This window comes from Toxotes jaculatrix, chromosome 6 (assembly GCF_017976425.1).
Source record: "Toxotes jaculatrix isolate fToxJac2 chromosome 6, fToxJac2.pri, whole genome shotgun sequence".
In the NCBI taxonomy this organism is placed as follows: Eukaryota; Metazoa; Chordata; class Actinopteri; family Toxotidae; genus Toxotes; species Toxotes jaculatrix.
Window position 1 is genome coordinate 7,801,624 of NC_054399.1, and position 23,150 is coordinate 7,824,773.

Here is a 23,150-nt window from a genome sequence, read left to right on the forward strand (position 1 = left end):
CTGATTTCTTCAAAGTGGCTGATTCATATTTGGTGCTCTGTTCCAGTCTGCACTAGGGTGTTGGTGCTTGTGTTTTCAGTTCAGGAGATAACGCTGTTGTTTGTCGGGAGTACTCGGCACATTTTTCACCGTTATCTGCGGTGACAGTGGGAAGAATCACCCTCGACGTGGACGTGGTCAGTTGGCGTGTCCCGACTTGGAGTGACGGCTGTGCAGTCCTATGATTCCTCCCAAACACTTCTGCACTGGCCCCTTTTCCAACAAACTAAATCGCTAACTTTAGTTATTTCGTGACCTGTTTGCAACTTCGTCGGAACTTGAAGACAGTCGGGGCTCAAGATGTCTGTAGCGGGCTTGAAGAAGCAGTTTTATAAAGCCAGCCAGGTTTGTAAAACTTTTTTTTTCTTTTAGCTAGGAACTGTCATGTATCGTTAGCAGCTAGCCTCGCTTAGCCTCGGGAGCTAACGGTTTATGGTTGGCTAATGTTGATATTGTGGATGTTAATGTGTGTTGTCGGCAGGAAGCAAACCGTACCAGCCCCTCTGTGTCTGTGTGTAAAATATCAATGTTATGTTTATTTGGCACTCCGTGTTATTTTACAGCCAACGGCGTTAAAGTTAACCTTCATCTTCGGGACGTGTTCTGCATTAACATCAGCTGAACTAGCGTTAACTAACTTAAACTAGTGCTAAGTAACGTTATCGTGCTCGTAACTATTCACAGGTATTTCACATTTCTGGGAATTCAAGTCACCTTGCCCAGCACTGCACCAGTTCAGATTCAATAAGTACACATCCTGTGGTAAACATTAGCTCTGTTTGCCCTAAGGGACTCTCCGGGTGAGTCAGTGAAAAAAACAATATAATCGTAAAAGACAGTAAAACACACACAAAAAACAAAAACAAAAAACAGTAGTGCAATATGACTAAACTGAGCCAGTATGGAAAGACCCTCCTTTTCCATCGGTGATGCCGTGAAAGCTGAGCAGTTGGCTTTTGGTAATGTTTAAGTCACCTATTTTCCAGCTGTGTACAGCGTTAGTCTTTTGTTTAATGAGCCAGATCAATATTTAGGGCAGTTGAGGGGAAAAGCTGAAACACCATTGCGTTAGAAATGTCGCTGCTGGCCGTGGAGGTATAAAAGTAACATAGTTCAATGTCTGAATACTGGTGTGAATGTTTTTAATTTTGGTCAGTCATGGGCGGGGACGGTTAAAAAGATTTTTGAGTCTCTTTTCTTCCTACCCCTGCTGATCTAAGCAGGAAAGACATTTGGTTTCTGCCCCAGCTTCCTGTCAGGAACAGACTCAGATCCCTGTTGGTTTAGTTTTAAGGAAAAATAACATGATTTACAAGCTGCCACGGTAGGCATGTTCGTACTCACTGTAGGAAAAATGAATTGTAAAGGTGACTGAGTCAGGTTAAGCGGATTAGTGCTTGAGAAAGTGACCCTGAGGAATGATGCAGAGAAGGAGGAGAAGAGTGTGCTTTCCCTTTATTTGACTGCAATGCAGCTGCTGTTCTTGCCAAAACTCCATGAGAGTCAATAACACTTGACATAGTTCAGATTTTCTACGCTGGAGGCATGCAGGAAGTTGGCTGTGGAAATGATATCTGTGCCTTGTAGCTCACACATCCCTGTTTTTTTTCTCTTCTACTGTCTTTCCTTCCTTTCCTTATGCATTTTTCAGAGAATTACTGTTAGCACTAAATCTTAAAACCTTAAATGTCACATTCAAAGGGCACTTGAAAGCACAAACAAAATCACACCTGTAGAAGGTCTAGGCATGACAGTAGAAGAGGATTTTAGTCCTGAATGGACATGATGGATTTAGACAGTATACAATGGGCTTTATAAAAATAAGTGTACAGTTTATCAAAGTAATTTATGGACTGATATAGCTATAAGTCTTCTGGTTCTGAAGTATTTCCATTTACAACTGAAAATAAATAAAGTTATGGTTAGTTAAGTAAAGGATAATGCTTCCTTAGTATCCCAAAAAGTTGCCCGTCACAAGATTGTAATGGATAACTGATGAAAAGCACCAGCTGACATGAAGCAATAAACATATACATTTGAAATGCTATCTCTGTGGTGCACTGTTTTGTTCATTTTTACAGGTTACTAGCTAAGTCTCAGCAAACACTTGTATGTTTTCAGAAATTCTCTGTTGAGTTATACTCTTTGTTCACCAGAAATTAATGGACTCCTGCCAAAATTCTGAATAGCACCAGTAAGAGTGTGATATCCAGTGGTTATTTTTTGTCTCATTTTAACCTTTTAACATTAACTGGGAGAAGCATCAAATAAGCATATTCATAGAAACATATCACTGCCAAAAATGCTTTTTTATTGATTTCCTTAATACATTTTTTGGACCAAAGCACAGGGTTAGAACCACTTCACTCTTCAAAACATGCACATTCAGCAAGCATCACACTTTTACTGTTTCTGGCCTAATGTGTTCATCATACAGGGCGCTAAAACAAGAGTTCAGTCAGGAGAGATTAGTTTACAGATATGATGGCAAAAAGTAGATTAGACTTTGGTGCAGACTCCATCAAGGATTAATCCGGTTTATAGGACTGATAGTCGGTCTTCAGTGTAATCCCCGTTTTGGTTATCATTACTATTAATCAAGATCAAATCATAATACAGGCACAGGTGAAGGGATGATGGCATTAGGGTTAGAAGCAACAGACAGCATGCTACTGGTGAAGCTAATTGGGTCAGTTGAGATCAAGGGGAAGCAATATGATGATATCTACTGTGAGATGCTATGAGTTTGTTTACTGTCAAAGGTTTTTCTAAACTGTTTACACCATGCTGTTCATGCTTTAATATCTTTGGGTGGATTAGGCATTTGTAGGTGATGTTGCTATCACTGAGCTTTATAGCTCACTGCTTTATAGCAACGTTGTACTTTTAGATGATTTTACGTCAATGTGATGAAGTACTTTGATTTATCAGGTGTTTAATGTTCTGGTTTAGCCAAAAGCACAAATGCCTATTTGGCAATTATGTCAAGTTTTAACAATTTCTCAACTGACCTGTGAAAGTTTGTGAAAAATGAATCATATCATGATACATATCAATATCATGACTTAAATTTACCTATGTTATTGTAGCTATCTTTTCCATATTGCACACCTCTAGTGCTGATTAGTGCTTGGTTTCTGTGTGTATAAAGGGTGAAATGACCATTGAAGGCTTACTCATTTACTGGAAATAACCACAAGAGAGTTAGAGTTTGAATTTTAAATGCAGGTTGGTTGGAAAATATTTAAATCCATAGGACCCAAGAGCATCACTTCAGTGAATTAAGAATGAAGGGAGAAAGTTTAAAAAAGGCCAGAAAGTCAGTCCTCTTGCTAAGCTCCACTGATGTAAGGGGCATGCCAGCCGGCTAGCTTTATGGGTATCACCAGAGAGGGGCTGCTAAAATGTTATCACACTTACAGAGCTGGTGACAGAACTCTCTTTTCATATCTAATGCTAATGTTGCAATTTTGACCTAGTTTTCAGCTGTCTGTGATGCAGTTTTGTTTGTTCCTGCCAAGTGTTGTGGACAGAAAGCTGTATTAACCTTCAAGTTTGTTTGTTTTTTTTTACTCTTTTCATTCTATACTTCCTATAATTTCTTATTACATATAGTGGCTTTAACTATAACCATCTTGTATGCTGCAGCTGATACAAAAGTTTGCATGAAATATAATTGACTGAAAAAAAATTTTTTACCCTCCAACTAATGTTTACCAGCTGATTTTCATATGCAGCATTTAAACAAAACAGTCTAAATTTACATCAGGCTGCTATTTCCCTCTTTCTTTTACTACTCAGTTGTTACCTATGCGTCTGTATGAGACAGCCTTCGTCTGGGCCTGGAAATGTCCTCTGAAGCCAAACAAGTGCTAGAACCGTGATTTGTGATAGTGAACTGCAATTTAACTAATACCCAGTCATTATGATGAAAAGGATACCTGTTATAGACTAATCCGTCTGTGTAGCTCTGTGTGTTGTTTGTACCAAAACTTCCTGATGATAACCTTTTGTGGATGTTTTTGGGCAGCGTTCGTTTGAGCCTGTGTGCATGTAAATAAGATGTTACACAGGTCTGATAACTTCATGTTTTCATGAGCAGAAGAGAAAATGCAACAGTATTTAGTGGCTAGCAGATTATTGTGATAATTAACTTTTCTACTTCCCAAAATCCGAAAAGACTAAAATTGCAAATTTTGTGGCTTATGACAAAAAAAACGACACTTCCCCAGAAGTCCTGTAAGGCGGGTTAGCGTGCCAAAAAAGCTAAGACAGCAAAAATGTAGGACTGCAGAATGCAGTCTTCTCTTTCCTTGGGAGTAGGGAGTCATATGCTGAGAGTAGGCTGAGAGTTGGGTTTGTATCTTCACTTGTGACCTTAATCGCTCAAGGCCCCCTGTCATGTGCGTCCCACATACAGCAGAGATTCAGCTGTATAACTTGAAGATACTAATACTAGACTGTTTAGCAAAAGCCTGTCAGCTGCTGCTGAGGTGCAGGAGTAACCTTGACGTTTTTCATTTTCTGTTTGTTAGAATTATATGTTGGAATCTCGGAGTAATAAACAAATGCTATCACTGTGGTATTTAATTTGTGTACTGGTGTGAAAATTAATTTTACCCATCATAATAATCTTTAGATCAGCGTTTCCTTCAGACCCAGAAAGTTTTGTAAATTCCAGTCATTGCAAAACGGTCACCAGCAGTCATTTGAGCCTTGTAGGAAATGACTCAAACTGCGGTTGCTCTGTCACAGATGAGTGTATGTGACCGAAGAAAGGAAAGAAGAGAAAATCATATCTTAATCTCCTAAACAAAGGACTAGATATGTATAATAAGCCGTTTCAGAGTCCAAGACCCGCTGAAAAGATCATGTAGCCAGTTTGCAAAGGTGTCACTACTGAGCCAAATTACACAGACCTGTATGGTACAGGCTGAAAACAAATGTAGTTCGGCCTGTCTAAAGAATACCTCACTGTTAGCATGCTTAGTGGCATTTTATGTCAACTAATAATGTCACTTTATTTGCGGCAGTGTTTTGCTGAATAAAATTCAGACTTTACGTATGCAATGTTAATTTATTTAAGTTCTTTATTCTTTTTTCAGGCTCCCTCTTGTGGTGCTTCGTTAACTGTTCAGACTGTTTGAATCTGTCCCTCGGTTAACACTGTGGCACAGAATAATTACAGATTAACATTAACAGGGTTGTTATAACTTCCCTCAAAGCTTACATGTACACAATAACGACAGTTTCATAACAGCGTGTACTCGTGTGACAAATCTTTGTTACTACAAAGGTATTGTGAATAATCTTGACTGGAAATATGGCATAAACCTAAGAACAGCATAAATTAGTCATTGTGGTTTGCGTTTGTCTTTGTAGAATAGCTCTGCAAGTTATTCTGCAACCAAGGTCTGCTGTTGCGTGCCACTTTAATCATCTTAGTAGTAGTGATGGGAATTGTTTTTCTGCCCGTTCCGCTTGGAGAAACTTGGAGATATGAAATCATGTAGCTCGTGGACACAGCAGTCAAGATTTTAATTATATGAAATTGTCACAGTGGTAGCGTCTCATTGCAAAGCCAGAATAACAGTTTCATTTAAATCACAGTTCTCTGTGCCTGGCTTTTTTTCTCTCTAAAAATCGCAAACCCTTCTCACAATTCAAGGAATTAGCCAAAAATTATGTCCTTGTACTTGAAACATGGAAAAAGAGAAGGGACTGTTTTCCATTTCTTAGACTTTTGTCAGTGGCCTAAAACATGCTGAGAGATCTCACTTGGAAATACATGTGCTTTCAATCAACATACTTTAGCCTACTTAAGTTGTAGCATATTGTCTGTATTGAAAAACAAATAATAGAGTTTGCTGGTCCAACATTTTTTTATCCTGTAAAGTGTAAACAAAAGAAACTGTGTAACACTGTCTATGTTGTTGTTCTTTGTTTGGCTTCTAGTGCTTTGCTGCACTGTTATCTGTTATTCTGAATTCCTTCTTTATAGTCGCCTGAGGGGTTAGGGTAAAGGTAGGATGTGTACAACACACAGGAATACAACATGCTCCGCTCGGCACATACATTTTCTTCAAAGAATCAGTGTTTCCCACAGGCTGAGAATTTGCTTGTGGTGGTGGGTGGCGTGGCATGCGACTGATGTGCAAGAAAGACTTGTGTAGTCTAGAAGGAGAGAGTAGCTGTACTTGACAGATGTCAAGCGCCACACATGCTGGCCATCACTAGATGCTAGCTAGGCAGCCATGTTCAGAAAGCCTCTAGACCCCGCTCAGTTACTGCAGCGCACTTACCTTAGTCAGAAGTGTGGCCAAAAATTAGTTTGGAAAGAGTGAAATGAGGCGTTCTAATGTGAGAGTAACCTAAGTTGAAACCAAGTGATTTCTTTTCTACCTTGGCCAAGTCAAGCCTTAATATGGGAAACGCAAAGATGTTCCCATTATTGCATCCACTACACAGAACAAACATGTGAATGTGTAAATTAAATATGAGCTTAGGCTTGTTTTCCCACCCAAATCAAAACCTTATGAGCAGCATTAATTAATTTGTACTCCTCTCTCTCACCCTTCTTTCTGTCTCTCTCTCTCTCTCTCTCTCTCTCTCTCTCTCTCTCTCTCTCTCTCTCTCTCTCTCCCTCTCCCTCTAGATGGTAAGTGAGAAAGTTGGAGGTGCAGAGGGAACCAAACTAGATGATGACTTCAGAGACTTGGAACGGGTAAGAGAGAAGAGAGGCATCTTTCTGTGGTCTTAAAAGAGGAACATCTTTAATCAGTGCTGTAGGCCTGGTTGCTTTTTTTCACACAGTACACAAACATACTGTTTTTTTTTTTTGTTTTTTTTTGTGGGACTTTGGTTCCCGGTGTTTGCACCTCATTTAAAGCATTACATCATCCCCTGTTGGTTGAGTAAATTTTCCGACCTCAGTGTTTATGAAGAACTTTCAAAACTGCTAGGCCGACACTGACAATGTCGTGCCTTTAGGTTTAGAGTGCAATTGTTTAGTTGAATGACAGAAAATCAATCATCAACACTTTGATACATGATAAAGTGTTTAAGTCGTATTTAAAGCAAAAATGCCAAAGTTTACTGGTCCCAGCTTCTCAGCTGTGAATGTTTTCTGCTTCTCTCAGTCGTCTAAGTGATAAATTGAATATTTTGGACGGACAAAACAGCCAGTTTTAAGATTTAACTAACCGAAACATGATGGGAATGTTAATAACTTACTGAGGTGTATTTTTTAAAAACACTTTTAACTACATGCAAGAACCTATGAACAAACACATGCCAACAAGTAGAGCTTAAACAGAATGTTTGCTTTGCTTGTCACTGTTTTATTTTAGTTCTGTGACTGCAGTAGCTCTGTTATATACTTGTGATTTGTGTGTGCTTGCTGTGTTTTGTAGAAAGTAGATGTGACCAGTAAAGCAGTAGTGGAGGTAATCTCCAAAACATCAGAGTACCTTCAGCCCAACCCCGGTGAGAACACAGTCTGTTTACATGCACGTATTTAAATTGTTTAGACTCTTTGATTAACATTTGGTTTGTCTCCCCTCCCCAGCATCTCGGGCCAAGCTGTCCATGTTGAACACCATGTCTAAGATTCGTGGTCAGGTGAAGAACCCAGGCTATCCCCAGGCCGAGGGACTGCTAGGGGAGTGTATGGCCAAGTATGGACGGGAGCTGGGAGAGGACACTAACTTTGGTAAGATGTGTGGGTGGGTGGTGTGGTTTGGAATAGGAAATTCTTGGCAGATAAAAGTTGGTGTGTGCAATTAATGGTTTCGATATGTGCATGGTTGTGTTTGTGTGTGTTTGTGTGGTGGACTTAAAATGCTCGCTGTCAGATTCCAGCAGAGCTGTTTACAGTGCTCATGAAATGTTTTTTGACTATTTAAAGCATTGTATTTCTGTCTATTTGTGTGCGACTTTGGTTTTATTAGCTACTGTCAGTTTCTGTATGTGTGGTCTGATGATGCTGTAATTGCTATAAATGCCATAAACTGTAAATATACTAAAGTCACTGAGCCATTAATCTTTGTCTGTGTGGTTCAGGCGGAGCACTAGTAGATGTAGGTGAGGCCATGAAGAGATTGGCAGAAGTCAAAGACTCTCTAGACATCGACGTCAAACAGAACTTCATTGATCCGTTGCAAGGGCTCTGTGACAAGGACCTCAGAGAGATACAGGTATCTGACACACTAACAAGCTGTGTTATGACAGGGAAATAAACTGTATGTGAGTTTGCTGGTAAATCCATCTCATAGGGCATTTATTAAAAGATACCGCTCAGCTTATTCCTTCAAAATTGTCAAATTCTATTTGATTCCCTACTAAACAGTGACTCTGACCGTTTCAGCACCACCTCAAGAAGCTTGAGGGCCGTCGCCTGGACTATGACTACAAGAAGAAGCGTCAGGGCAAGATACCAGATGAGGAGGTTCGACAGGCCCTGGAGAAGTTTCACGAATCAAAGGAAGTGGCTGAGAACAGCATGTACAACTTGCTGGAGACTGATGTGAGGACCCATTTCTTACCGTTTGTCTTTTAAAAAGAGTTGTACATACATCCAAAAGTAATATGGCTGTTGTTCATTTCCTCATATATGAAGATAAATTCTGATAGTCATACTTAACATAGCATTCCAGCATTTGTGACATTTACTCATGTTTAACACAGTGGAAAGAGAACATTAACATGCACTTAATTCAACATAAAAATCAAATCAAATGTACAAAAAACCCTGTCCCTCATGTGTAGATATTCATGAGGAACATTTCAAAGGATAACTACAGTTATTTTCAGCAGCGTCCATCCCATCATTGACTCTATCGTGTCAAACATTTAATCTCTTACTTCACTCTTGCGCTTGCTCGAGCTTCACTTTTGCCCTGGAAGGCTTCTGTCCAGTGCACGCCCACAGGGCAAACACACAGCAATAGTTACACCTGCAAAGACTGATGGAACACACCTGTTCAGCACAAATAACACTGGCACAGCAGATAAACATGCATTTAAACAGCTGTAGTTGCATTGTTAAAACATTTAATCACTATTGGGGTTTAACAGTTAGAGCATTTGTTTGGCTTGTACATAACATCAGGTGGACACACCTGTAGGTGAGGTGGACAGATGTAGTCTTACATGTAGTTTGTGATGCTGTTGAACTATATTGCATTACACAGAGAGTTGTTTGTGTTGTTTAGCCTACCTTCTTTGGTTTAAAAAAGGTGGACAAAATTAAAGAAACACCTGTGAGTATAACCACAACATCATTCAGCAGCACCACAAACTGCATTCTCCAAAATGATCAGGAAGTTGCCTCAGTATCTTTCTAAAACAGTTTGTAATTGCAGGACTTTTGTATTGAACTGCATTTGTTTTAGCTAGTTGTACTTATGTGCATGTAAGTCTAAATTAATCTGGGTACAGCACATCAGTTAAGGGGTTAGTTGAAGTGTTGAAGATAAGCTGACAGTGTTAATGTGACCAGTGCTACTTGGAGGAAGTTTGCGTGCCCTGTATTTCCTGTTCTCTAGTTTTAGCCTCTTTCATGTTGTTTTGTATAACTGTTTAAGTACTATACATGGGCAGATTTGAGGGTGAAAGATCATTTTTCACCTTGGAAACAGTAGTTTGATCATATAATCTTAACTTGCTTAGAAGCTTTGGATGAGGGTGAATGAGCCAGATAAGCAGAGCCAAAGCAGACTATGAGGAATGCCAAACAACAGTATACATTATTTATTAAACACAAGCTTGATGATAATGTATTTCCAAGGTGCAGAATATGCTCACATCGCGTCACTGGGGCTATTATGAACTGTGTTATTTATTATAGAGAAATTATGGAACTGTTTGTCATTTGGAAGGGTTAATACATAGAAAAACGGTAACTTAAAGTGAATTTTGATTGTCCTGCTAATCTGATTTGTGTGTGTGTGTGTGTGTGTGTGTGTGTGTGTGTGTGTGTGTGTGTGTGTGTGTGTGTGTGTGAATAGATTGAGCAGGTGAGCCAGCTCTCATCTCTGGTAGAGTCTCAGCTGCAGTACCACAGACAGGCTGTGCAGGTGCTGGAGGAGCTTTCTGACAAACTCAGAGACAGGTGGAGTATTGAAACCTGACACACACGAATACCAGAATACTGTACTGTCCATCAAACTGTGCAGCTTTGTGCTTGTCGAGTTTATTCACTCTCAAAAACTCCAGACATCATTTTGTTTATTTCATTAATTTTGTGTTTATTGTGTTTATTGTGAAGCTTTGGGAATACAAGGCTCATATTAATTTATCTTTTTGAACAGGATGAATGAGGCTCAGTCTCGACCAAGGCGTGAATACACACCCAAACCCAAACCTATCTTTGACTTTGGAGACAACCACCATTCAAACGGCGGATACTCAACCTCAATGGCCCCTCCACCTTCATGTAACTCAGGTAGGAAACAGCTCTAAAAACAAATATTATAAAACGTTATGTTAGTGTAGACCGTCAAATAAATGTGAGCCAACCATTAATGTCAAAATGATGAAGTGGCTGACTGTACAGTTGGTGCCAGGGAACAGATGAGGTCTTGACAAAACAAAGAACAACACAAACTCTATCTGGCATGATTTTGTTTTCATCTTTACATCACTTTCAAAGCCACACAAAAGAGCTGCACAAGATACGTGGAAAAGAGCTGCCATACCAGAAATCAACAACAACAAATCATCCAGCTGTTTCTGCACCCACAGGAGATGCACCGAGCCGAAGTAGCGTGCCCGCATTCTTAAAACTCTGACAGAAACTAAACAGAAAAAAAAAATTCTGCCCTCATAGCCAACAGGATTGTGTAAGACCTGCAACCAGTCAGTAGCACTGAGCAGAAATATGTGAAAAACATTCAGCATGCATTTGTTGTTGGTTTTTTTTCCTACAGTCATACAGTCGGCTTTGTATGTGGTGGCATGCTCTGAATGTTTGACTATCGAATGTACTCAGTCATTGACCATGAGAAAATGGATGTGTGTGTCTGTGTGAGGAGGAGGGGTGAGTGTACATGAGTATGTATGTGTGTGCTTGTTCTGTCATCTGAATGGCCTTTCTCTTGCTGACCTTGTTCCTCTTTCCCGTGACATTGTCAGAGCCAACTTTTCACTTGGCCAGATTGTCCTTTCGGAAATCCAGATTGTGTGAGTCACAGATTGTGTGGGCCATTTTCCAGTGTCACAGTTTAAGTAGTGGTCTTGAAACGGTCTTCTGTGTTTGTACAGCTTCTGGTGTGACATGAAGTGTGGTGTATGTTGGTTCAGCATGCAATTGGTGTCTTATGGTGCACATATAATGTTTTTCTTCTAGAAGCTTCTCTTCTAGAAGTTACTGAAGACTTCTTCCCTATACCTGATCTGCTCACTGCTGTGTTGAAATTATGACAGATCTTTGTTCAGCCCGTGTTTACGTACAAAACAGAAAAGATACAGTAGTATTAGGTTAAATGATGAACCTACACACTGTCCATATTGTAAAACTTTTAGTACAGTTCTATGTGTGACATCTTGTTAAGCCTGAACCCTGAAGGTCTAATGTTTGATTAAGAGTACTGGAACGCATCTTCTAACATGATTTTATGCATTCAGTTTTTCAGAGTACAATGCACTTTGTTAATATTTAATATATGACTAACTGTTATGTGACTAACTACTGTTACTATCAGTATTATTTTCTGAATTCTTGTTCAGTAAATTTTGATGAAGTCTCCAGGGGAAATTTGACCTCTCCACATGACCAGTGTTACTTAGTTAGGAGCAGTGCATACACACAGCAGTGCACCCTACGGTTATTAGAACAGTGCTTTGGGCAAGTGCAATTTCTGGACTCTTAACTAACTAACATGCAGCTAGTGCTGGAATTACAATCAGTCATTAATTTTAATTTGTAGTGATATTTCAGTTAGGATCCTAATCATTATTAGTGTATAAGGGTATTGTAAGCTGTTTGTTTCAGTATTTAGCCTTTTTGGAATAACACAGAGTTAACTTCTGAATCTGGACACCTACTTTTATTGCATACAGCAATAATTATTGTAACAGTATTTCTGTTTTTAACTTCCCTCCCACTATATTGCATAGTACGCAGAACATGAGTTGTTTTTGCCATTTTTGTTTTAGTGCGTTCATGTGTAAACAAATCGTTTTAAACTAATTATGTTTGGGAAAATACGGAGTGGATGTGATTTGACTCTGGAGCAACTTGCTGCTCATTTTCATATCATAGGGGGAGACTGCTCTTCTTAAAATTAATGCAATTAAAGTGTAGTTTATTTTACAAAATTGGCTTTACATTAGCACAGTTAGTGAACCATATGAAGACAAGTATGTTAACATAAAAATATTTACTAATTAAGGCATCTTGACCTCAGCTATCATAACTAGTTATGGGAGGATCTAGTCATTAAGTATGACTAATTAGCAGTATTTGTAACCTTAGCATATGCAAGTGCCAGACTGTTTTCATAGATAAAAAATATACAAATTGACATTAACTCTAATATAACCTCAAAGAATTGTGAAACATTTGCAGGCTTTTCAAAAGATTTTGTCAAGTATGTGTAGCCAGAGTCAACATTTCCATATCTTAGAAAAATTACCTGCACTGAAAAAAAAAAAAGTTGAAGAGGCTCTCCAAATGCAAATGTTTTCACTCAGAAACATAAGATGGGCAGATCATTGTCAGCACACAGCACAACCCCTAACCCTAACTCCACAACTTGTGCTGATGATGTTCTTTTGACTGAAACATCAATTTTTTTCTTTCACACGTTTTTCACATTGTGTCAGCCTTTGCACATGAAATAAATGGATTCTTTTTGCACCCGAAGAGCCTCTTGTAATACAGCCTGTCTTTGGAAAAACATTTCTAATTGTGGTAAAGTTGCTTCAGAGTTGGTCTTACTCCATGAAGTGTTTACATTATTTTTTCTGACCTCATAAATTAATATAGTAGGGAATAAAGCACTGAGAACGAGAGACCAAAGCTTTCCCCAGCTCTAGCTTACCCAGCAGTCTGTGGGGTAAACTTGGTACAATGAGAAAATTGTTTAGCGACATAAAAAGGCTAGTTTGTCTGTGCGTGGAGCCCCACTCTACTCTGCTGATCTATGTGAGGTCACAGAGAAACGCATAGACGACAGAAACAACAGATAGGGAGGGTGGAGGACAGTTATACAGAAACCTGGTGTCATAGGATATTGTGGTTTTTTTGTGTTCTCTCTCAAGCTTGTTTTCAGAGAGTGCTGTGTTGCAGTTGATCTGACTTTACCACATCCTAATGTTATACTAATGTTCTACTAACAGATATGAAAAAAGGTGTGAACTACAGTAGATTACATGCTTAACCTTTTCCTGAAACTGGCACTGCCGTGGTCCCTCACCGCATGAGAGTTTCCATAATTTTTGGAATTAGCCATCGTCTTCATCTTTTATCTTCTCACTTGTGTCTCTCTCAGCCCCAGAGCAGCCAAGCTGTAGGGCGCTGTATGACTTTGAGCCGGAGAACGAAGGAGAGCTGGGCTTCCGCGAGGGCGATATCATCACCCTGACCAATCAGATCGACGAGAACTGGTACGAGGGCATGCTGAACGGCCAGTCGGGATTCTTCCCTCTCAACTACGTCGAGGTCCTCGTTCCGTTGCCACACTAATACAAACAGAGCAAGACAGCTGAGAGGAGACTGATGGAGAGGAGAGAGCAAGTAAGATTAGTAGAGAGGGAGGAAAGTGAAGCCACGGGATGGTCCACAGAAGTTTCATTTTCACCTTCAGCTCCAGTGTCATCCTCACAGATGAGCACTTTTAGTCATCTAGAGTTCTGAGGAGGATGGTTACATCTCAAAGTCCAAACCAGAATATCAACCTTGTTCCACCCAAAGGTCAAAGGATCTAGACTAAGATGGACTGAGAAGGTCATTACCTGTTATTTCACAGTCAGAAACATTTCTCGAGGACTAACCGGTGAAACATTTATAAGCATTTTTTTTTTCTTTAACCACAAATTACTGATATAGTGAAAAGAATTGTTTTAAATCTAGTGATTATGATGACTGGGATGATGCGTTTGTATCATCCTCTTTGTGTGACTGCAGTCTGTTTAAAACTCAGGTTGGTCAGCAGTTTAACAGCAAGCTTTCAGACTGGAGAGGCCAACTCAAACCTCCCAGTAGTGTCATGTAACTTGACTGAATATTACACTCATTTCAAAACTGAAAACTTTGTGCCCCCCAGAGCACTGGAGCTTATCTCTTGATGCCACCTGCTGGCATAACTGAGAATTAGTTTTACTCTAACTAAAATGGAACTAGACATGAACAGAAATGTATTTTAAGTTGGATCTTTAAAAAAATGAATTAAAAAAAATACTTCTTCACATTTTTAATGAGCCAAAAAAATATCTCAGATTTGTGACTTAGACTGTTTTCAGGTTTTGGCCTGTTTTCCTAAGCTGTCCAGTGGTGATGATATCTTCAGGAGACAACAGTGGGTTCTTTAATATGGTTTCAGTATTTGATTTATATTAGTCTCAACTTACTACATTAGTTTTTAAGAGTAGAACTGATTACTGAATATGTGAGAAAATGTAATTGCACCTTGGTCATCAAATGAGATTGATGTGTGTGTGATAGACTTACTCCACCGTAATACAAAGACCCAAAGTTAAATCAAATGCAGACATTGCACCTTTTTGTCACTTCAGGCAGACGTGTATAGAAATGCAGAATGATTAATCATTTAGTGGTTGTCTGCTAGTCTGTTTAATAGAAGAGACAGAGCCAAAAAGTCTGTAAAATGCAATAACTACATATCGCTTAGTGCGTCTCTTTGTTAAACTTCTAGGAGTTCTATAACAGCCATATATTCATTGAGTTTTGGGCCTGTTTGTCTTACCATTTTAAGTCCTTTCACTTCTTTTCTTAGTCTTTTGACCTCTGTTTTAGGCGCCTGACAAGACAACGCTGCTGGCAGCGACTTAGTCCTTCATATACATTGCTAACTGTCCTGCTGTTTCTGTCTGCCTTCGTGTCTTTGAGAATGTGAAACTCATCTCTGCTTTGAAGCTTAGTCTGGCCCTGTGATTCTGATCATTCACAATGGCTCTGATTCGATTTATTTTGGTAGTATAACGGGTTGATGTGGCGTTTAATCTATTTAGACAAGGCCGGTTTCTTGTTTTGGATCGACCCACAGTTTACACCTGCAGAGGAGTTTAATCCAGCATACACTGAACAGTATGAGGGAAAGACCTGGAGAGAAAGGGAAAACGTCAAGGGAAAAAAAAATTGACAAATTTGGAGAACCCTTGTGATAAAACATTAATCCTTACAAAACAAGGACCATCAGTGCAACTGTTTTGAAAAAGAGTTTAATTGTGAATGACAAATACATCTTTCTTCACTGTTTGCAGTGTGTTTCTACTACATTTCCCCTTTGTTATGCGTGTTTGTCCTTTACTCCATGTTGCCAAACGCGTCCCCCACTCGGGTTTGGTCCTTGTCCATACATGTTTACATCTCTGATCTTACTACATTTCAATTCTTGTATCAAGTTCAGGGCAAAGTTAAAGGACTGTGGGAGGTGCTGTCTGGGTCACACTGTCATAAAATATAGTCAGTTTTTAGCTCTGTTTTATTGCAGTTGGAAAAGAAAGGACACAACTAATACAGCAACCAAAACCTAACCAAGCTACTTAAAAACAATGGTCAAGAGGTTTCTTTTATTATTATTGTTTTGTTTCTAGCCATTGGCAGTTTTCCTGTGTAATGATGAAATGCATGTTGTGCACATTTCTGCACAGTTATGACACTATAGCAGTTTCCTGAACGTGTGTTTAGATAATGTGAGGCTCATCAGCAAACAACCAGTGGAACCTGTTTTTATGTAGATTTTAATCCATGTTTGAAAAAAAAAAAAATTGTCCCACTGATCCTTTTTTTTAAAGGGCTATGCATTTGTGTAATCAGTCTTAAATGCTCTTTTGAACAGCATTAAATCATTCTGGCTCTCTATAGTATTATTTTTTATATACAAGATCTTAAAACATTTTAAATTAATCTTTGCATGTAGTCCTATGTTACACCGTGTAAATGTATGTCTTAGATTTAAGTTGCCTTTTTACTTTTGGTATGAGTACAGAATTTAACCACAATATTTTGTCTTTTATTATCAAAGTATTTGTACCTGCTTCTATCTCGTCCCCCACCTCCTGCATTCTTACAATAAATAAAAAGGAAAAATACGTTAATGTTGTATTGGATCAATAGTGAGGTCTCCCTAACATCAAATTATCACTGCCTTTGATGAACACAATTAGTAATTGTACTTTTTTTTTTTTTTTAAAGGAGGCGACAGTCATGTTTAAATAGTTCCAGTGTGTATATTTTAATGCTGTGTTGATCATCAATCAGCAGGCTTAAGGCATAAGTCTTCCTACATGTACATCGCACAATCCACAGTTAGTAATAAATACAGTACAGGTAAAGAGGAAGCAAATATCTGTCCTAACAACAGGACTTTTGTCTCATGTAACCTGACAGGGAGACAGTAGAGGGACACATTCAAAACAGAGCTCACAAACACACACACAGGATCATTAATTAAAAAAAAAAAAAAAAAAAAACTTATTTGGCAAAATGGATTTACTTGCACCAAATTGCAACCGTTCAGTTTGACTCGAGGAACACAAACATTCACAGAACCTATTGCAGAGTTTAGGTCAAACCAAGACACCGTTGCATACTTTGCTTATGTTGTAACCTAAAGATATTTAACACTACCATTTTCTTACATTTGTTTTTCTCTGTTCATTGTTCCTGGTTTTGTCTATAAAGGCAATTACAACAAGTTTACATTGCACATATCTGGCAATATCTGCTCATACCACAAGATACTGGCACAGATAGGCACATAGGTCCATGTGTAAAAGGTGAGGGGGGGGCAGCACTCATTCACGTCTGGTCCATGAAACAGTTCAATTCACTGTCATTAAATCAATATTTAAGTATGATTTTTTTTTTTCTCTAATCCGCTGTTGGACCATCACATCGTATCTTTTTTCTGTTTTCATCAACGGTAAATACAAGCTCCTGGAGTTGACCAGTATCATAGATTTAGCACCTTCATTAGCACTCGTGATAATGCTGTTATCACATTACGTATGAGATAATTCAAGGCATCTACATGTTTTTCAAGCAGGTTTTACATTGTACGCCTGTCACACCAGAACCTGTCAGCTCTGCACAAATGGAACGACTTGAGATAGAGGGCGGCCACATGCATGCATGCATGCAGAGCAGACCTGCTCAGTGCATGTTGCTCAGCTGACTGTAGACATGCTCCAAGATCTGAGAGTAGGCCTGGTCTTTGGGGGCATGGCAACTCAGAGAACCCTGAAAAAGAAGACAGGCGAATTAGGTCAGCTGCAGGGTCCCAGGCACATGACCCAAAAGCTATTTTGTCATTTCTGGTCTTTTATAAATCCTCCTACCTTGATCTTGTCCATCATGGTCGTATCAGGACACCAATACTGGCTGAACTGGACAAGGTCGGGAGCTGCCCTGTAGTAGTCGACTAGCAGCATCTTTGGAGAAAAAAAAAACATTTTTTTGATCATTTACAGAATTCATTAAAAATAAAAAAAAAGGCAATTACACAGATTTTGATTTCTCTGCTGTATTTTTGTTGGTTCTGGTGCTGCAGTATCAGTACCATCTCATTAAGGACATCACTGGTGAGGAAGTTGTCCTGTACGTAGGTGACCTCTACAGCCACCGGGATACCGTAGTCATTAGGCCGTTGCTGTGGGAGGGCAGATGATGTGTAGTTTTAGCAGAAAACTGAGCACAAATGTCTGTCTACATTAACAGGAAACATGAGATAAGAAGGTCGCTGGTTTAAATTCTATTAGTCATGTCTGTGCCTTTACCTCAGGTGGTGGCACAACCCAGAAAGGAGTTATTGTGGATGCTACACCTTGATTGCCGTGATAATACGGTCCTGTAAAGACAGAAAAAAAAAGTTAAAAGCTAAGAAGCATCAAACCTGTCTGATGATCAGAAAGCAAAGGTTTTGACCAGACAACCTACTGCATGTTCATGATAGCGATGATGCCTTCACATGCCAGAGCAAATATTGGAAATACAAGCTGTTGCTGATTTAGAAACTGCAGTAAACGTCCTTTTAGGACTCAGATTTAAGTGCAACGTTTGTTGTTTTTATGTTACCTATTGCATTTGCTGCGATATGTAACCACGTTACAACATTACCTTATTTCATTATTCATTCTTTTTGGAGTTCAGTGTTTTGGGAGTGGAACTTGTGGGTAACTATTTCTGACACTGCAGTACACTTACTATGCATTGATGATAGATCCTCTATATCTCCTGCTTTGTAATGTGTATAGTATTACTTACTTAATTTCCTGCCATGTGATAAAGTGTCTCTGTCTAACTGTTATAGCTCCCTGTGGAAGAGGCATTCAAAGAGAATTCCCTGTACAGATCTATAATATGTAGTTCTACACTGCATATAAAGCCAGCCACTGACCGCAGATGATGCCCAGACAGGGCTGGAAGCCGTTGTTTGAACCCTGCAGCCTCAGCTGGTGGTCCATCTGGGAGTCGATGTCTTGCAGCGACGGTAGAGCTGGACCTCGCGGGTGACTGTGGTACCAGCCCACCAACGACAGCCCACGCATGAACAGGTTCTGACAGATCTGGAGGAGAGTAAAAAGACATGCTTTGCTTTACATTTTGTTCCACCTTAAGTTAAGACACGTACAGTAAGTCAGTAATTATTATAGGCAGTGCCTGTTCACGGAAGAACCTCAGTGATGACTATTTTGATACTCTGAAGCCCTGAATTATAAATTGCAGCTCAATTTTGATGCACATTTATAGTCACAGTTTGGCTTTTAATTGAATGTCTCACATTTCTGTTTTTCCTATTCAGTAAACTGCTCCATTTGCAACATTCACATAGCATCAGTGCATAGAAGAAAAGGGAAAGGACACCATTTTAAGATTTCACATTTTGTTTCTGTATGCCACAACAGTTCTATCAATGCCTCGTAAAAGACTTTCATAAAGCTAAAAATTTATAATAATAAATAAATTTGTAATGTTGCTAGAAATTAGTATTACTACTAGAATTTAATTTTAAGTAAAATATCACACAGGAAACTTCAGGGTTAACACACTCAGCACAGCAGCCACAGGTTTTACGTCCCTGTGATGGAAATTCAAGAGACGGTTCTTCGGTTTCTGGCTTTTGGAAACAGAGATGCGCGTTGACAAGCGCTGGCTGCTGAACTATCCTGGGGCACAGGAAGAGCTTGTGAATTTTTAAAACGGGTGTCATTCACCTTCATTTTTTCTGAAGGCATACATGCCGTTAGTGCAGACTACTGAATCACTGTACCTCCTCCTCAACAGCAGAAGCAGATTCTCTGTCTGCCAGCCTGGTCCGACAGGGGAAAGCCCTTAAGACTGTCAGCACTGAAATACAGCAGCCATAAAGAGAAACATGCTGATGGTGAAGACAGCCTCCTTCTGATCTCCTACTAATGTACACAACTTTGCCTTTGCTTTCCTGTTTCTATGGTAAAATCACACTCACGTTGTGTATTAGTATCCCACCGTCCTCCGAGGTATCCCACCACCTCACTGGTGGTCAGGTGACAGTGAAAGTCCTACAAAGGACAAAAAAAGCAGGTACCTTGGTCTCTTAAATGTTCATTGGTGTTTAATTATTCTGCTTTAGGTGTATTCATTTTGCTTACCATTAGCAGCAGTACATTACTGGACACGGCTACATTGAAAGGCTGGAATCTGTTGATGGCTGAGAAGGCTGACAGCTCCACTAGTGTGTGCGGATCCCTGAGGATACAGGTCAGTGTCTAATTCACCTCGCGCAACACAGTACAATGGTCACATGAAATTACAATGATCTGGTCTGAATAATAGAAAGTACCTGGCAGCATCCCTGGTGCCCAAGGTGCAATATCTGACAGGGACTCTCTCTCTGTCAGTTCTTCGTGAGACCATTACATCTGTAACAGTAAAGAAGATTTCTATTTTCAGACTGTTTAAACCTCACACCTCCGAAACACAAAGTGACACGAGAAGAGAAGAACTGGATCATACCATGTAGTCCAGGTTTGGTGTTCTTGTTCTTCTCATCTGCTTGCACAGCTGTCTTACCGTCCTCTTCGTCCTCGTCATCATCTTCCTCACTCACCAGGCTCTGACATCACAAGAAATAAACGCAATATATGACATAGGATAATGCAGATACTCGTGACCTTAACGTCTTCTGGTCCTAAAACAAACAAAATCAACTGTTTCAAGTATTTTCTAGTTACATTTTACTTCATTCTAGACCAGCAGAAACAGATATGATGTGATTTAATTGAGATTTTTAAAACTGATGATCAAAGGAATAAAGTAGGGAAAAAATGGCTTTATTTTTTTTCAAATTTTTTGATTTTTTTTACGTGTCAAATACTGGATATTCTCACCTCTTCTGGCCTGTGAAAATCCTTCAAATTAAACAGTCTGGTTAAAGTAAACTGCTCATAGCCACAGTCAGCAGGTACAGTGGACATAGCTTCATTTTAAGGGGTTAAAAAGGTTCACTGCCTTCAGCATATCTTTGCCTTATTATGACGGACCGTGTGTTATTAGATTAGAACTATTTTTCTCTCTCTTCGAGCAAATAAGTCTAAAAGTAGACTTTATTTCTAAATGAACAAAGCACAGTACTTTCCCCTCTTACTGATTTCATCATCCCTGTTTCAACATGAGTAAGTTATTCTGTTGTCTACTCTTCCCTTCTTCTCTCCACATGTCAGGAGTCAAGGAGCCATAACCAAATGTCCAGTCTCTGTACTGATCCATGATTAACAGTCTGATTGGATGCTGTGATACAAACTTAATGGCCCATATCTTCATTCGGCCTCACCATCCTTTCTTTAAACCTGGCTGAACTCTGTTTTCTTAGTACAGAATTGCACAATAAAATGGTTTTATTTAAGCTCTTGGGTCATGATGTTTGACCTCTCAAATCCAGAAAAATGATGATTAGTCATTATACTGCCTCAGATATTTGCTTCATTAAGAAAAGGAAAAGATAAAGAGAAAAAAGTTCTGTCAATGTCCTCTCACCATGTCTGCGCTGGGTTGGTACTTGTGCAGCCAGGTGGTTTTGTACTGGACCAGTTTCTGTCCCCGGTAGCGTACGGACGCCCAGCCACAGCCAGACTTCTTGGCCGGGTTGACCAGACGTTTGCAATGTGTCGCCCAAGCACTTGGGGAGTTGAAGATCTGGCCCGTCTCCACCCATCGGATTTTCCCATCATTCAACAGGTCGCCGATAAAGTTCTTACCCTGTGGAAAGAGAGAGAGAGAGAGAGAGAGAGAGAGAGAGAGAGTTTAAATAAAAAACAAAATGTTTATGTGGGTTTACTCCTTTAAAACAACTCCCTGGTGCATCTCACTGCCAGAGTATCAGAGACACAAACCAGGTGAAGCCTCACGATACAACACAGCACTTTCATAAATAATGAACAACAACATTTTTACGGTCCACTGCTGTGATGTGTGTTATTACCAGGTAGTGGATGGATAGCACCCCGTCTCCCGGCTCCACCAGGCCATCCTTCAGCAGAACCCTCAGGGTGATGCCTCTCCGGGTCAGCAGGGAGCCTCGGCCGGAGCTGGACCGCAGGTCTGCCTCCTCCCCTCCACTCAGCTCCTCCTCATCCTCCTCTCCTCCGTCCTCCACAACCTGTGGAGAGCTGGGTGGCTCTGAGCCTGAGGACACACACACACACATACACATATTCACACATCAAGGAGTCACACATCCATCTGGAGTGATATGTGGGTGTAATGTAAATGTTGACAACAAAGGCTTAATCTTAACATGTTGTGATGCATGAACTTCATGTTTTCTTATTCAACAGCCCCTTGTGAAAGGTCATGTTGCAAATAGGTTTCAAAATTAGCCAAAGCACCTGACTACCAGTTAAACATCTGTATATTAAAGTTACATTAGCAATAAAGCCAGTGCAAATGTCCATTATTTCCTAATTATAATGACTTTATAATGAAAGCTCCACTGTAACGGCAGCCTGCATCATTCATAATTGCTGCATGCTAAAAATGATAGCAATCCTATCATGGTGAAAGGAATCTCAAGGGGCCAAAATAGGCAAAAGATCATCATCTAAACTGGCATTTCATTAATTACGGCTAAGGCAATGCGGTTGGCCTTTGTTTCCACCTCCCATCAGGGCATGGCTCTCTCGGCAAGAAGAGGCCTGCTTGCCCGTCTGTTAATTTCCCTCAGAATTACAATTAAACCCTTCTTCCATTATTCTCACCCATATCTCTGAAAGCGTCGGAGAGCGCCTTTAAATCCGACTCGGTCAAAAAGCTGCTCCTTTCCGGGGCACTTGAGGCTGTGCGGGGTTGAGCTACGGGCAGATTTCACAGACACACTTCGCCACACTAGCTCCGGCTATTATTCAAAAACATAAAATGAAGGCGTCTGTGGCTCTGCAGTGTAGTTTCCTTGTTGTGTTGCTTTAATGTCAGTTCCCCTCCCCTTTCTTTCTCCCTCTCCCTCCGTCCTTGTCACTCTCCCTGTGTTCTTATGAACGGGTTTTGTCTGGCGTGCCATGCCGGTCCATCTGCCGCTATTCACACACCCGTCAAAGCCTTAAAATACTACACAGTCGTTATTAACATTTAAAAAAACGAATCGTGTGGGGTTGTAGAAATTTGTCTTTACATTGGTCTTCAAAAAATGTAAACAATGGGGCGATAAATCTGCGTTTCCTCCGGAAAGATGAAGTGTCGCCCCCGTAAAAACCCAAACGCTATTTGGCATTAAGGCAGATTAAAAAGTACATCCTGGAGATCATGGGCACTGTGTGTGTGTATGTGTGTCTGTGTGTGTAAGAAACACTACCAAGTGGCAGAGGTCGGTGATTTGTGTGGTGTTAAAACATACGACCTCACACTAGACCGTGTTACGCTGTGGTTTTCTTCACTTCACCGAGATGTTCCTTCT

The 23,150-nt window shown here is 39.9% G+C and overlaps 2 protein-coding genes across 6 annotated transcripts; one reads left to right on the top strand and one right to left on the bottom strand.

Annotated features, from left to right (window-relative positions):
• sh3gl1b (SH3-domain GRB2-like 1b) lies at positions 1 to 18,662 on the top strand. Of its 4 annotated transcripts, XM_041039497.1 has the most exons (10): positions 1 to 384; positions 6,695 to 6,763; positions 7,452 to 7,524; positions 7,607 to 7,750; positions 8,101 to 8,234; positions 8,405 to 8,563; positions 10,047 to 10,150; positions 10,350 to 10,483; positions 11,173 to 11,220; positions 13,533 to 16,084. In XM_041039497.1, exons 1-10 carry the CDS (start codon positions 340 to 342, stop codon positions 13,724 to 13,726), a joined length of 1,104 nt encoding a protein of 367 aa, XP_040895431.1. In that variant the 5' UTR covers positions 1 to 339; the 3' UTR covers positions 13,727 to 16,084. The 4 variants fall into 4 exon arrangements, with proteins under 4 accessions (XP_040895431.1, XP_040895435.1, XP_040895433.1 ...); XM_041039501.1 differs by lacking the exons at positions 11,173 to 11,220; positions 13,533 to 16,084 and adding an exon at positions 18,534 to 18,662; XM_041039499.1 differs by lacking the exons at positions 11,173 to 11,220; positions 13,533 to 16,084 and adding an exon at positions 10,691 to 11,161.
• mpnd (MPN domain containing) lies at positions 17,071 to 22,596 on the bottom strand. Of its 2 annotated transcripts, XM_041039496.1 has the most exons (13): positions 22,459 to 22,596; positions 21,684 to 21,886; positions 21,239 to 21,460; positions 20,219 to 20,318; positions 20,046 to 20,124; positions 19,855 to 19,951; positions 19,692 to 19,764; positions 19,494 to 19,570; positions 18,621 to 18,789; positions 18,001 to 18,071; positions 17,784 to 17,873; positions 17,563 to 17,655; positions 17,071 to 17,464 (listed from the first exon to the last, which is right to left on the bottom strand). In XM_041039496.1, the coding sequence occupies exons 1-13, from the start codon at positions 22,460 to 22,462 to the stop codon at positions 17,378 to 17,380; spliced, it is 1,365 nt and encodes a 454-aa protein (XP_040895430.1). In that variant the 5' UTR covers positions 22,463 to 22,596; the 3' UTR covers positions 17,071 to 17,377. The 2 variants fall into 2 exon arrangements, with proteins under 2 accessions (XP_040895430.1, XP_040895429.1); XM_041039495.1 differs by lacking the exon at positions 22,459 to 22,596 and having other exon boundaries at positions 21,684 to 21,914.
• Positions 22,597 to 23,150: the final 554 nt, after the last annotated feature.

Bases quoted from the DNA above. Each gene is read 5' to 3' on its own strand.
- sh3gl1b (XM_041039497.1), top strand. From the start codon at position 340: ATGTCTGTAGCGGGCTTGAAGAAGCAGTTTTATAAAGCCAGCCAG. The intron at 7,525-7,606 runs GTGAGAACACAG...TCCCCTCCCCAG, and splicing joins GTACCTTCAGCCCAACCCCG to CATCTCGGGCCAAGCTGTCC. The intron at 8,564-10,046 runs GTGAGGACCCAT...GTGTGTGAATAG, and splicing joins ACAACTTGCTGGAGACTGAT to ATTGAGCAGGTGAGCCAGCT.
- mpnd (XM_041039495.1), bottom strand. From the start codon at position 21,914: ATGTGTATGTGTGTGTGTGTGTCCTCAGGCTCAGAGCCACCCAGCTCT. The intron at 19,952-20,045 runs GTACTTTCTATT...CTGTATCCTCAG, and splicing joins GGCACCAGGGATGCTGCCAG to GGATCCGCACACACTAGTGG. The intron at 18,072-18,620 runs GTCAGTGGCTGG...CTGTCTTTACAG, and splicing joins CTGTCTGGGCATCATCTGCG to GACCGTATTATCACGGCAAT.